The sequence below is a fragment of the Nicotiana sylvestris genome, chromosome 2 (assembly GCF_000393655.2).
Source record: "Nicotiana sylvestris chromosome 2, ASM39365v2, whole genome shotgun sequence".
Taxonomy (NCBI): Eukaryota; Viridiplantae; Streptophyta; class Magnoliopsida; order Solanales; family Solanaceae; genus Nicotiana; species Nicotiana sylvestris.
In genome coordinates, this window is record NC_091058.1 from 146,682,098 (window position 1) to 146,695,491 (window position 13,394).

General features: G+C 34.6%; 1 protein-coding gene across 1 annotated transcript; it reads left to right on the forward strand.

The window, feature by feature from the left end:
* The first annotated feature begins 3,479 nt into the window (after nucleotides 1-3,479).
* LOC104241710 (protein DETOXIFICATION 9-like) lies at nucleotides 3,480-13,134 on the forward strand. The gene is made up of 8 exons (XM_070166719.1): nucleotides 3,480-3,819; nucleotides 4,194-4,251; nucleotides 4,337-4,881; nucleotides 11,404-11,490; nucleotides 11,687-11,743; nucleotides 11,815-12,053; nucleotides 12,537-12,742; nucleotides 13,069-13,134. Exons 1-8 carry the CDS (start codon nucleotides 3,623-3,625, stop codon nucleotides 13,132-13,134), a joined length of 1,455 nt encoding a protein of 484 aa, XP_070022820.1. The 5' UTR covers nucleotides 3,480-3,622.
* Nucleotides 13,135-13,394: the final 260 nt, after the last annotated feature.

Genomic DNA, 13,394 nt, shown 5'->3' on the forward strand with positions numbered 1-13,394 from the left:
CAAAAAATACTTTTGGCCCAAAAAAACTTGGCCAAATTGGCTATTATACTTCTTTAATAAATCCAACCGATTCTGATTTAAATTAATCTAATTTTCGAATCCTGACCACTAGGGGTGTACATGGACTGGGTTGGTTCGGTTTTTATCTAAACCAAACCAAACCAACTATATCAGTTTGGATTAGTTCGATTTGTCGAGTTTTTCGGGTTTTCGGGGTTTTTTTACATGAATATTATTTCAATCTTACTTTGTTAAAATTATAGACAAAACTTTGATAAGTGAATATATGTTTAGTAAATATGGAAAAAAATTGACAAACATATGATCTATTAAAATATTTTTATGGGAGAATTTCTTTAGTAATACATGATAGTTATTTTCTTAGTCGTTTACGACAATTTTTCGTTAATTTACGCTTTCAAGGTTAATACAGAAGAGGATCCCAAATATTTTTATATTTTTTAAAGAAAATTCACTATAAAATCTTAAAAATAAAAATAAAATTTATATATTTATATGTCGGTTTGGTTTAAATTTTTTTACTCAATACCAAATCAAATCTAGTCAGATTTTTTAATCGATTTGATTTGATTTTTCGATTTGGTGCAATTTTTCGATTCGATTGAAACAGATCTCCACATAATTGGCGAGTTTGGCGGTCCATGTCAGAGAACGCAGTCAACAAGACAACAAGGATGTAGCATAAAACAAGGATGTAGTAAAAATTTATCATTTACTTGCTAACTCCGTCAATCAATCAAAGTCCCAATTAACCCCCAATTAATCATTATAGGTATCTATATATTTTCTAAGTCTGGTCCATACAAGCTAGGCTGTACAAATCGAATTGAAAAAATACATCAAATTAAAAAGTCAAATTAAATCGATTAAAAAAATTGATTAAATTTAGTATTGAGTTAAAAAAAATTCGAACTAAATTGACACACACATATAATTTTTATATATACTTTTGACTTTATATAATATAAAAAAAATTTTAAAATATATTTAATTTTTTTTAAGATTCTCTTACATGATGTAATATTTAATAAAATATGAAGTGCTTCATTTTTATTACTTTAAATAATGGATTGTATCAACACTTTCTTATCATGGTGTTATTGAAATGCGTCAATCTCTTTGGTATTTCATATTTATATTTCAAGTCTATTAAATTCTTATATCTTTTTGAAATTGAAATGGAATTTATTAATTTAAAATTAAATGGAACTTATTATTATTTAGGTATCATATTTATTTTTTTATGTTTAATTATTAAATCCGGCTAATCTTGAAAGCGTACATCAACAAAAAATTATTGTTAGAGGATTAAAATAACTAATATGTATTACTACTAAGAAAATTCTCACATAAGAATATTCTAATAGATCATATGTTTATTAGTTTTTTTAATTTTTACTAAACATATATTTACTTATTAAAAATTTAACAAAGTAAGATTGAAATAATATTAATATAACAAAAAAAACCCGAAAAACCCTACATAATCGAACAAATCGAAACCGATATACAGTCAGGCCTCTCTATAATAGCATCTAGGGGTGTACAAAGGAAACCGACAAACCGCACCAACCCAATAATCCGAGTCAAACCAAGAAAAAAAATCTGACTATGGTTTGGTTTGATTTGGTTTGGTGTTGGAGAAAATAACCCGATCATAATTGGTTTGGTTTGGTTTTAACTAAAGAAAGTCAAACTGAAACCAAACCAACCCGACATTACATATATACAATTTTTAGATATATTTAATATGTAAATATGCTTACTGTGATGTAATTTATAAATATTTCTTAAACTTTTTCATAATTTTATTTTTTAAGGTATTATTTCAAGGTTGGACTTAGAACTTTTGAATGTTCCAATAAGTTTTATAGTCATTAATATTACTAACTTAAATAATGCTAACAAAAGCCCAATCCAAAATCAAATCAATACTAATGCTAACAAAAGACATTCAATTTAGTACTACGAATGACAATGCATTGAATATTATTTTTTATTTTGTAATAATTTAAAATAAAAATGCATAACCTCTTTTTATTTTTTCTTTTAACGTTTAGTCATGTAATTAATACTCGCTTATTAGTCCACTTATTTTAGCATGACTTAGTACTTTCAGATTATGTTTATTTTTATTATGGCTTTTTAATTAGCAATATTTATATTACATAATTTTATTATCTTTATCGTTAAATATTTTAGGATAATACTATGAGACATCTCATATTTTGCATTATTTTCTTGAAAATACCTTATATAGTTGTATCTTACTAGGATTAAAGAAATATTTTGAGCACAAGTTATATGTTTCGTGCTACGAAGATTTTACCAGGAAAAAATCCCAAAAAACCCGAAAAACCCGAAAATCCGAGAAAAATCGAGATTGAAAAACCCAAGTTTATTGGTTTGGTTTCGTCTTTAAATTTAATAATCCGACACAATTGGTTTGGTTTGGTAATTGTAAAATCCAAACCAACCCGACCTATGTACGCCCCTAAGAGCATCCCTATATAACAACACTTCACTATAAAAGCCAAGCTTTTCCGGAACCAATTTTCATGTTATGTTATAATATATGTTTTCTATAACAACACTTTGCCATAATATCAAAAAATATTCGGAACAAACGAGATTGTTATAGAGAGGTTTGATTGTAGTTAATTTGATTTAATTTTAATAAAAACCGAACCAATCCGTATCCGTAAACTAGCCACATTTAAAAAGAGTTCCATTGCACGAGGAGTTGATTAGCGAAGGCGAAGAGGAAGAGGAATAATGAGAATTGAACACATTTAGAAGACTCACTAATGTTACTGGATGTAAGTTTCGATAGTAGAACTAAAATATTGGACTTTAAAAAAAAGGTTAACCATCAAGATTTCACTAACATTACTCGTCAATGGTTGATTCAGCGATATCGTAATATCCTGGAATCAATTTCGACCACGACTATATAATCGGCGGCTTTTGCGGGTTAATTAAAGAAAAAAACCCAACATGGTACTTCAATTCATATATATCTGATTTCTAAGTGTGGTCCATATATACTGCGTTCCTATTTATCATGTGCGAACGTATTAGAACCTATAATTAATTAAGTAATTAAGTAAAAGTTTACACTCTCCAAACTTATTTGTAGTTCATCGTAATAAAATGGTGATCTCCCTCCGTTTTACTTCATTGACTGTCTTTTATTCTGCACAATTTAGAGAAAATTAGAATTTTATAATCTTAAATATGTCTGAACATTTCTTTGATAAAAAGCCGTACTTATTAAAAATAAAAGCTTTAAAAGTTAATTGTTTAATTTCTTAAGAAATAATATCAAATAAAAATAAAGTAGAATATGATAAAACGATAAGCTCGGTCACTCCATAAATGAGTACTGTATAGTATTTATATATTTTAAAGAAATTATCATCACTGCAAAATGAGTATACGAGGTACTAGTACAATAATTGAGACTCCAAGGTGGTTGCTTCTCCGCCATCAGCTAGAGCTTGGAAAAGTAATGAAATGAGCGAGTTCATCAACTCCCACCTTTTAGTCAGCTGAGTGAACAAATCAAGAATTGCTTTAATTTGGAGAAGAAAGATTATATATGGCGATGGAAGAGGCACTGTTGGATGTGAACAATAATAATAAGGTAGTGTCAGTGACAAGGAAAATGTTTGGGGAAGAGGTGAAGGAGGTGAGTCGGATAGCAATGCCGATGATAGTTGTGACGGTGTCACAGTACCTTTTGCGAGCTTCACCAATGATAATGTTGGGTCATCTTGCTGAACTTCTAACTTTCTAGTGCTTAGGGTCTACGCCGAATTTTTTGTATGCGGTATCGTATTTAAATAAGTATTATTTAATACCATTTTTGCATAAGATGAAAGCTTTGGCCCAATGGTTTAATTGAATATTATTGCCAAGGGAAGTGTAGGTTCAATTCTCTTTTAGCCTCAATTTTTTAATAAAAATGCTCGCTCAAGATGTTCAAAAAATAAAATGTCCAAATATGAGCATGACCAATAGACCAAGAATTACTCTTTGCTGACAATAAATAGTGTCATTATTATATATTGCTTCATTTCTACGGAATATTAGTATAAATATTTAATATTTTTCCTGGCAAGCAGTGTCGGATGACACCTCTTGCACCCTTGTGCATCCGCCCCTGCTAGTGCCTCTATTGCTACTATTGCTACTTCACTTTCCAATGTTACCGTCTTCAGTCTTCTTGTAAGTCCATCTCCTTAATATAATTAGTTATCTCTTTTTCCATTAATTCGTGCAGTTTTTTCAATAGATTTAATCTGTGGAACAGTTTGGCATGGCTAGTGCCCTGGATACTCTATGTGGGCAGGCATATGGAGCAGGACAATATCGAAAACTTGCAACTTTTACTTATGGTGCAATTATTTGTCTATTCCTTGTATACATACCAGTTTCTGTTCTGTGGATCTTCACGGATAAGCTTCTTATATTGATGGGCCAAGATCCTGCAATCGCAACTGAAGCTGGAAAATACGCGATTTGGCTCATTCCTACACTATTTCCATATGCTATTCTTCAGTCACTTGTACGGTATCTGCAGGCACAGAGTTTAATCCTACCAATGCTTTTGAGTGCTGTTGTATCTTTATGCTTCCAAGTGCCGATATGTTGGGTTTTTATATTCAAGTTGGGTTTGGGGAACGCTGGAGCAGCAATGTCAATTGGTTTATCCTATTGGTTGAATGTGATCTTGCTTATGCTTTATGTGAAGTACTCATCCACTTGTGCAAAGACTCGGGCTTCATTCTCTAGAGATGTTTTTCTGACTATAGGGGATTTCTTCCGCTTTGCTATCCCATCTGCTGTAATGGTTTGGTAATTAATCTCGATAGCAAAACACATCGTATATTCCTTCATGATCGAGTTTAGCCATGTTTCTGTCTCTTGATCCCTAATATATTACTGTTGGACTTTAAGCATTGGGCTTTAAAGTCCAAGAGTGTGAATTGGGAAATGGTGGAAAATAAAATGGAGGGAAATGAAAATTTGAATCAAGTGAGCTTTTGTCATGAACTTTGTACCACATTGGTGAAAGACAACTACACTTGTGTGTATAAATATATGATCACTTCTTAGAGCTCTTAAAAGGAGTTGAAGAGAATGAATCCTCGCGTCGTCGTCGTCGCTCGGCTTCGGCTTCATTTGGATTTGGATTTGTCAAATGATCGATAAGATTATTTTTGGACAAAATTTATTTAATTAATTATTTAATAATTAATTAAATGCCATAATTGCCTATAAATTCTGAGGCATGGCTTCTTTTTCCATACACTGAAAAATACATAGAACTTCCTTCCTTCTGAAAATCCTGCATTTTTTTCCGCAGAATCTCTTCTAAATTCGTAAGTGTGATTTTGCTCCATTCTTTGAGTTCGTTGGTATCCTGCAGTTTGTATTGCTACTGTTGCAGGAAGGTTTATTCCGTTTCATCCTGGGAGGATTTAATCCATTACCTTGGCAACGTGTGAGGGGGTTAAAATTCCTTAAGGACGCACAATTAAATTGTGGACTCGGAATATTTCTTATAGTTTACTGTTTTTACAGTTTTTTTTCTAACAGTCTTTCTAATTTTGTGTTTTAACACAGTAGCGTTCACAAGCTTAAGGAATTTTAAATCTAACGTTTCTATGTTGAAATATATATTAAACTGTTATCTATATTTTGTATACTAGTTTGGAGACTAAAGTCTTCGTGCTTTCTACTCCAATAATTGTTCTGTCCGGTTTAAAGTATAACAAAACTTTACCGGAATAATAAACGTACAGGTTTGAAGTATATAAAAACTTCACCATTGTTACGTGTTGTATGTTTGGTTTGGTATTCAGTTTGAAGATATCAAAACTTCACTGATTTAACAAAGTTCTGTTTTGTTTCCAACTCTACAGAAACATGACGAATGAAAACCAAACTAATGGAAATGTTGCTGGAACGGGTGCTACTGGTACGAGTGTTGCTGCCTCGTCAAGCCGTTCAACTCCTGCTCATGCTATGGCACCAGCAGAAAAACCCGGAAAGTTTTCCGGTATTGACTTCAAATGTTGTCACATGAAGATGTTCTTCTATCTTACTACATTGAGTTTGCAGCGATTCATCAAGGAGGATCCTCCAGTCCTGGCTGAAGGCACTCCAGATGACGAACGATTTGTTGTAACTGAAGCATGGAAACATTCTGATTTCTTATGCAAAAACTACATTTTGAGTTGTTTGGAAGATGGCTTGTACAATGTCTATAGTGTCATGGAAACTTCCAAAGCGTTATGTAATGCGCTTGAGAAGAAGTACAAGACTGAGGATGTCGGACTTAAGAAGTTGGTGGCTGCAAGGTTTTTGGATTTCAAGATGATTGACACTAGGTCGGTCATAACTCAAGTCCAAGAATTACAAGTCATTGTGCATGACCTCCTTGCTGAGGGTATGACCCGAATCGATAATTTTATTAATAAGATTTATCTTGTTATTAATTATGAATTTATTATTGAAGGTATGGTCATAAATGAGGCCTTTCAAGTCGCCGCTTCCATTGAGAAGTTACCTCCGTTATGGAAAGACTTTAAGAACTATCTAAAACACAAGCGGAAGGAGATGATACTTGAAGACTTGATTGTTCGTTTGAGGATAGAAGAAGACAACAAAAATGCTGAAAAGAAGTCACGTGGAAACTCGACAATAATAAGGGATAACATTGTTGAGGAGGCGCCACAAAATAAGAAGAGAAAAAAGGCTTCTGGACCAAAGAATTACCCAAGCAAGAAAAAGTTCAAGGGTAATTGCCACAACTGTGGAAAATCTGGGCATAAGGTCGTGGATTGTCGTGCACCAAAGAATGATAAGAAGAAGAAGAATCAAGCTAACATGATTGAAAATACTGAAGAAATGGAGGACTTGTGTGCCATGTTGTCTGAATGCAACTTGGTAGGAAATCCTAAAGAATGGTGGATTGATTCTGGAGCCACCCACCACGTTTGTGCTAACAAGGAGTTATTTTCTTCATATGCCCCCACAGGACCCGACGAGACAATTTTCATGGGAAATTCATCTACAGCCAAAATTGAGGGAGTTGGAAAGATTGCGTTGAAGATGACGTTGGGAAAAATTGTGACTCTAAACTAAGTTCTCCATGTTCCAGAAATTTGCAAGAATGTTGTGTCTACCTCACTTCTTATCAAGAATTGATTCAAATGTATTTTTGTTTCTAATAGTGTTGTACTAAGTAAGAATGATGTGTATGTAGGAAAAGGTTACCTGAATGAGGGCCTTTTTAAGCTAAATGTAATAGCAGTTCCTATTAATAAAGTTAATGCTTCTTCTTACTTACTTGAGTCAAACACTTTATGGCATGTACGCTTAGGTCACGTCAACTTCAAAACGTTGCGAAAAATGATAAATTTAGAAGTATTGCCAAAATTTGATTGCATTAATTTTAAATGTCAAATATGTGTGGAATCAAAGTATGCTAACAATCCTTATAAGTCCGTTGAAAGGAATTCAAGTCCTTTAGACTTAATTCACACAAATATTTGCGACATGAAGTCAACACCATCTCGCGGTGGGAAAAAGTATTTTATTACTTTTATTGACGATAGCACGAGATATTGCTATGTTTATTTACTTTATAGTAAAGATGAGGCAATTGATGCTTTCAAGCAATACAAGAGTGAAGTTGAAACAAAACTAAACAAAAAGATCAAAATGATAAGAAGTGATAGGGGTGACGAATATGAATCTCCTTTTGAAGAAATATGTTTAAAAAGGGCATTATTCACCAAACAAGTGCCCCTTACTCTCCACAATCTAATGGAATTGCGGAGAGAAAGAATCGAACGTTGAAAGAGATGATGAATGCGTTGTTGATAAGTTCTGGTTTACCATAGAACTTGTGGGGGGAAGCTATACTTACAGCTAACCGAATAATCAACTGTGTACCTCATAGTAAAACACAGTCCATTCCTTATAAAAAATGGAAAGGAAGGAAGCCCAGCTTGAAATACTTCAAATTGTGGGGGTGTTTAGCTAAGGTACAAGTTCTTAAACCTAAAAGGGTTAAGATAGGTCCAAAAACGGTTGATTGTGTATTTATTGGATATGTAACCAATAACAAGGCATATCGTTTTCTTGTTCATAAATCAGAAAATCCTGAGATTCACGTTAATACGATAATAGAATCAGATAATGCTGAATTCTTTGAAACTATTTATCCGCATAAAAAAAAGTGAATTGACCTACCAAAAGTCAAAACGACCTCGAGAGGAAATAATAGATGGTATGCCTAATGAGGAAAATCCAAGAAAAAGTAAACGTCAACGGACATCTACTTCATTCGGTCCAGATTTTCTGACTTTCCTGCTAGAAAATGAGCCTCGTACCTTCAAAGAAGCAATGTCTTCCTCAGAAGCACAATATTGGAAAGAAGTTGTCAATAGTGAAATAGAATCCATATTGAGCAACCATACCTGGGAATTGGTTGATCTTCCTCCAGGTAACAAAACATTGGGTTCTAAATGGATTTTCAAGAAGAAAATGAAAGACGATGGTACTATTGACAAATACAAGGCAAGACTTGTTGTCAAAGGATTTATACAGCGAGAAGGTCTTGACTATTTTGACATATACTCGCCGGTAACAAGAATTATATCCATTTGGATGCTAATAGCATTAGCCGCCTTGTATGGTCTTCAAATCCATCAAATGGATGTAAAAACATCCTTCTTAAATGGTGATCTAGAGGAAGAAATTTACATGAACCAACCTGAAGGGTTTGTGGTTCGGGGAAAAGAAAAGAAGGTGTATCGACTTGTTAAGTCCCTTTATGGACTAAAACAAGCACCCAAGCAATGGCATGCGAAATTTGACCAAACAATGTTGTCAAATGGCTTTAAGATTAATGAATGTGATAAGTGTGTTTACATTAAGAACGTTCCAAATCATATAGTCATTGTTTGCTTATATGTTGATGATATGTTAATAATGAGCAAAGACATTGCCGACATTCAAGCTACTAAGCGTATGCTTGCTAGTAAGTTTGATATGAAAGACTTAGGAGTTGCCGATGTAATTCTAGGAATTAAAATCCAGAGGACTCCTCAGGGTCTAGCTTTGTCTCAATCACATTACGTGAAAATGGTACTTGAAAAATTCAAACACTTGGAATTTAGAAGTGCAAGAACTCCAATTGACTTAAACCATCATCTTATAAAGAATAAAGGTGAAAGCACGTCCAATTGGAGTATGCTCATGTATTGGGAAGCTTAATGTATATCATGAACTGTACATGTCCTGATATAGCTTGTGCAATAAGTAAACTTAGTCGATTCACAAGTAATCCCAATAAACATCACTGGGTGGCAATGAAACGAATTTTTGGATATTTGGAATATACCCAAGACTACGCTTTACATTACAATAAATATCCTGCGGTTATCAAAGGATATAGTGATGCAAATTGGATAACCGGCTCAACAGAAACAAAGTCCACAAGTGGATATGTTTTTACTGTTGGTGGAGGAGTAGTATCTTGGAAGTTTTCCAAACAGACGTGCATCGCTCGCTTTACAATGGAATCAGAGTTTATAGCTTTGGATAAGGCCGGCGAAGAAGCTGAATGGCTTCGAAATTTCTTAGAAGACATTCCGTTCTGGCCAAAACCTTTGGCTCCTATATGCATACATTGCGATAGTGAGGCTGCAATAGGACGGGCAGGGAATGTTATGTATAACGGAAAGTCTCATCATATACGACGAAGACATAACACCGTTAGACAACTACTTTCTAGTGGAATTATCACTATTGATTATGTAAGATCAAAGGATAATGTGGCGGATCCACTTACAAAAGGCTTAACTAGAGAGGGAGTTGAGAAATCATCTAAGGGAATGGGACTATGGCCAATGACAAGTCAACATGGCGGTAACTCTACCTAGAATTTTGGATATTCCGAGATCTAGGTTCAAGGAGCTCAAATAAAGTTGTGATTGACCGGTTCAACATTGTCAAAATAAAATCTTTGGTCCCTTCTCGTGATGAAGACAATGTTCAGTAACAAGGATAGAACTTTACACGTTCTTTAATGATTGCCTAAGTTTGATGTGGTATTTATCAAATAGTGTCAATCTAAAGGATTACACGTTTAGGAATCACCTATGTAAGTGTGAAGTGGAAGCCGCTCCAATGAGAATTTTGTAAGGCCAATTCTCTACGCACTTATGAAACCAGGTGGTGTTCATGACTGAAACGAACACAACAATGAGAACCAAAAGACCGTTAAGGGTTGATTGTGTGACATATAGTTGTCTAGGTATACACTAAAGTTCGACGGTTCAAAGATATCAAATCTACCGATTGACCGAGTATATCCGACATATGTTCACTATGGAAAGTTCAAAGGGAAACTTACTTATCCAGATGCAATTAATCCTTACTTGCAAATCACACAACTTTCATTTATGATCATTCTTGTTACAGCCATTCCCATTTATGTGGGGGATTGTTGGACTTTAAGCATCGGGCTTTAAAGACTTTAAGCATTGGGCTTTAAAGTCCAAGAGTGTGAATTGGGAAATGGTGGGAAATAAAATGAAGGGAAATGAAAATTTGAATCAAGTGAGCTTTTGTCATGAGCTTTGTACCACATTGGTGAAAGACAACTACACTTGTGTGTATAAATATAGGATCACTTCTTAGAGCTCTTAAAAGGAGTTGAAGAGAATGAACCCTCACGCCGTCGTCGTCGCTCGCTCGGCTCGGCTCGGGTTCGGTTTCGGCTTCGGCTTCGGCTTTGGATTTGTCAAATGATCGATAAGATTATTTTTGGACAAAATTTATTTAATAATTAATTAAATGCCACAGTTCATTAACGGAATTAAGCTGCCTTTGCTGAACGTTGATTTCCCTCCTGAACAGACACATTTTCCTGAACAGACATCACACCTTTTCCGATAATTGCCTATAAATTTTGAGGCATGGCTTCTTTTTCCATACACTGAAAAATACATAGAACTTCCTTCCTTCTGAAAATCCTGCATTTTTTTTTCCGCAGAATCTCTTCTAAATTCGTAAGTGTGATTTTGCTCCGTTCTTTGAGTTCGTTGGTATCCTGCAGTTTGTATTGCCACTGTTGCAGGAAGGTTTATTCCATTTCATCCTGGGAGGATTTAATCCATTACCTTGGCAACGTGTGAGGGGGTTAAAATTCCTTAAGGACGCACAAGCAAATTGTGGACTCGGAATATTTCTTATAGTTTACTGTTTTTACAGGGTTTTTTTCTAACAATCTTTCTAATTTTGTGTTTTAACACAGTAGCGTTCACAATTACTTCAACTTTTCTGTTATGATGGATATAGCTTGGAATGGTGGTCGTTTGAAGTAATCATTCTCCTCTCTGGTCTGTTGCCAAATCCAGCGCTAGAGACTTCCGTTCTATCCATATGGTATGCTTCCTTTTATCACTTAGTGTATGTTTGGTAAGACGGAAAATATTGTCCCAAAAATAAGTCTTTTTTTGGAAAATGACTTATGTCAGACCAAACACACCCTTAATCTTTGTCTGTTTGTTTTGTTTCATCGGATGCCTGTAATGATCCTATACTGATGCACTTTTCATGGTCTAATCTTCTTGGAGAGTAGCTTTACAACCACTTCAGTGCACTACCATATACCTTATTCTTTCGGTGCCGCTGTAAGGTTTGATCCTGTCTTATCAACCAAGCATTTATCTGATTACGTTAGAAGTATTGAGATAAATAATATTGCAGCACTCGGGTTTCAAATGAACTTGGAGCTGGGAGGCCACAGGCTGCGAAAATTGCTCTTGGCGCTGTGCTAATTCTTTCTGTTGCTGAGGTTATTCTTGCCAGTATTTCTATATTTGCGGTCCGCCATGTATGGGACTATGCATTTACTTTTGAGAAAGAAGTAATCACTTATGTAGCAGAAATTACTCCTATTCTTTGCATCTCAATCATCATGGATGCCACCCAAGCTGTATTATCAGGTTATCCTTTTGATCATCCTCCTCCATTGAAATGATTTAAGTTATAAACACTAACCGTTAAACAAATTTTATACCATTGATTCAATTTAACAAGATATATCAAGTTAAAAGTACCTGTTGTTGTAGGTCAACTTGGTGGTGTAAATTTATGCAATGTCAATGCAGAGAGCTTACGCTTTTCTGAGACTTAAGTTATATATAATGATAGTGTAAAGAATTTTTAAACCGTCAGTTCGATTTAATAGGGTATTGCAGTTCAACTTTTACACTTACAACAGCAACAACAAAAAACCTAGTGTAATCCCATTAGTGGAGCCTAAGGAGTTAGTGTGTACGCAACCTTACCCCTACCTTATGAAGTAGAGAGGATGTTTCCGATAAACCCTCGAGTCTTTTACACCATTACAGAAGATCAAAATTTCGTCAAACAGAAAACAAAAATGTCTTGTGATTCCTTTTGAAGTGACTTGCTCGTTGTATCAGGAGTTGCTAGAGGAAGTGGGTGGCAGCATATTGGAGCCTATGTGAATCTTGGAGCATATTATTTGGTTGGAATTCCAACGGCTCTATTGCTGGGATTTGTCTTGCATCTAAAAGGCAAGGGCCTTTGGATTGGATTAGTTGCTGGAACAACTGTGCAATCTATTTCGCTTTCCCTTATCACAGGCCTCACCGATTGGGAAAAACAGGTTCGCAACTATTCAACTCTTACGTTGTTTTGTCATTGGTGTGGCACTTTCTTTCATATATTGTTACGTGTCCCACATAGGTTGATAGAAAGGACAATTGTCTACTTATATGATTTTGAGCAATGCAGCTTTTGTGATTGAGTTAGACTCAAGGTTCAATTTCTTATTAGTTACTGCTTTTTGTCACTTTCCAAATCATGACAGAGAATGGATTATGATACTATTTGAATCAAGTAAACTTAGGACTAGGGAGTTGATAGCAGTCTTCAGAACTGTAAAATCTACAATGTTATGGAACTTAGCATTTGTGCATTTGGATGTTACAGGCCATTGAAGCAAGACAGAGAATTTTTAGTGGAAAGCTTGCTGTTGAAAATCAGTTCATAGAATGAAAGAGCACATGCAGATGCTATAACATATCGAAACAAACCTTCAACTTGCTATGATTTAGCGAGAATCACCAGTCATCATAATACCAATTGGACAAATTTTAAAGTGATCAGCCTCTCAGATGTTAATGGACAACTTTAGCCGGAACAGCTCCAGATACAACAATTTTCCAGTTTCTTTAAATATGTTGTCTCCTACATTATTTTTCAGGTTAAGTTGAATTTGTTTTGCTTTGCTAAATCGTTTAGCTGCGGCTTCTAGT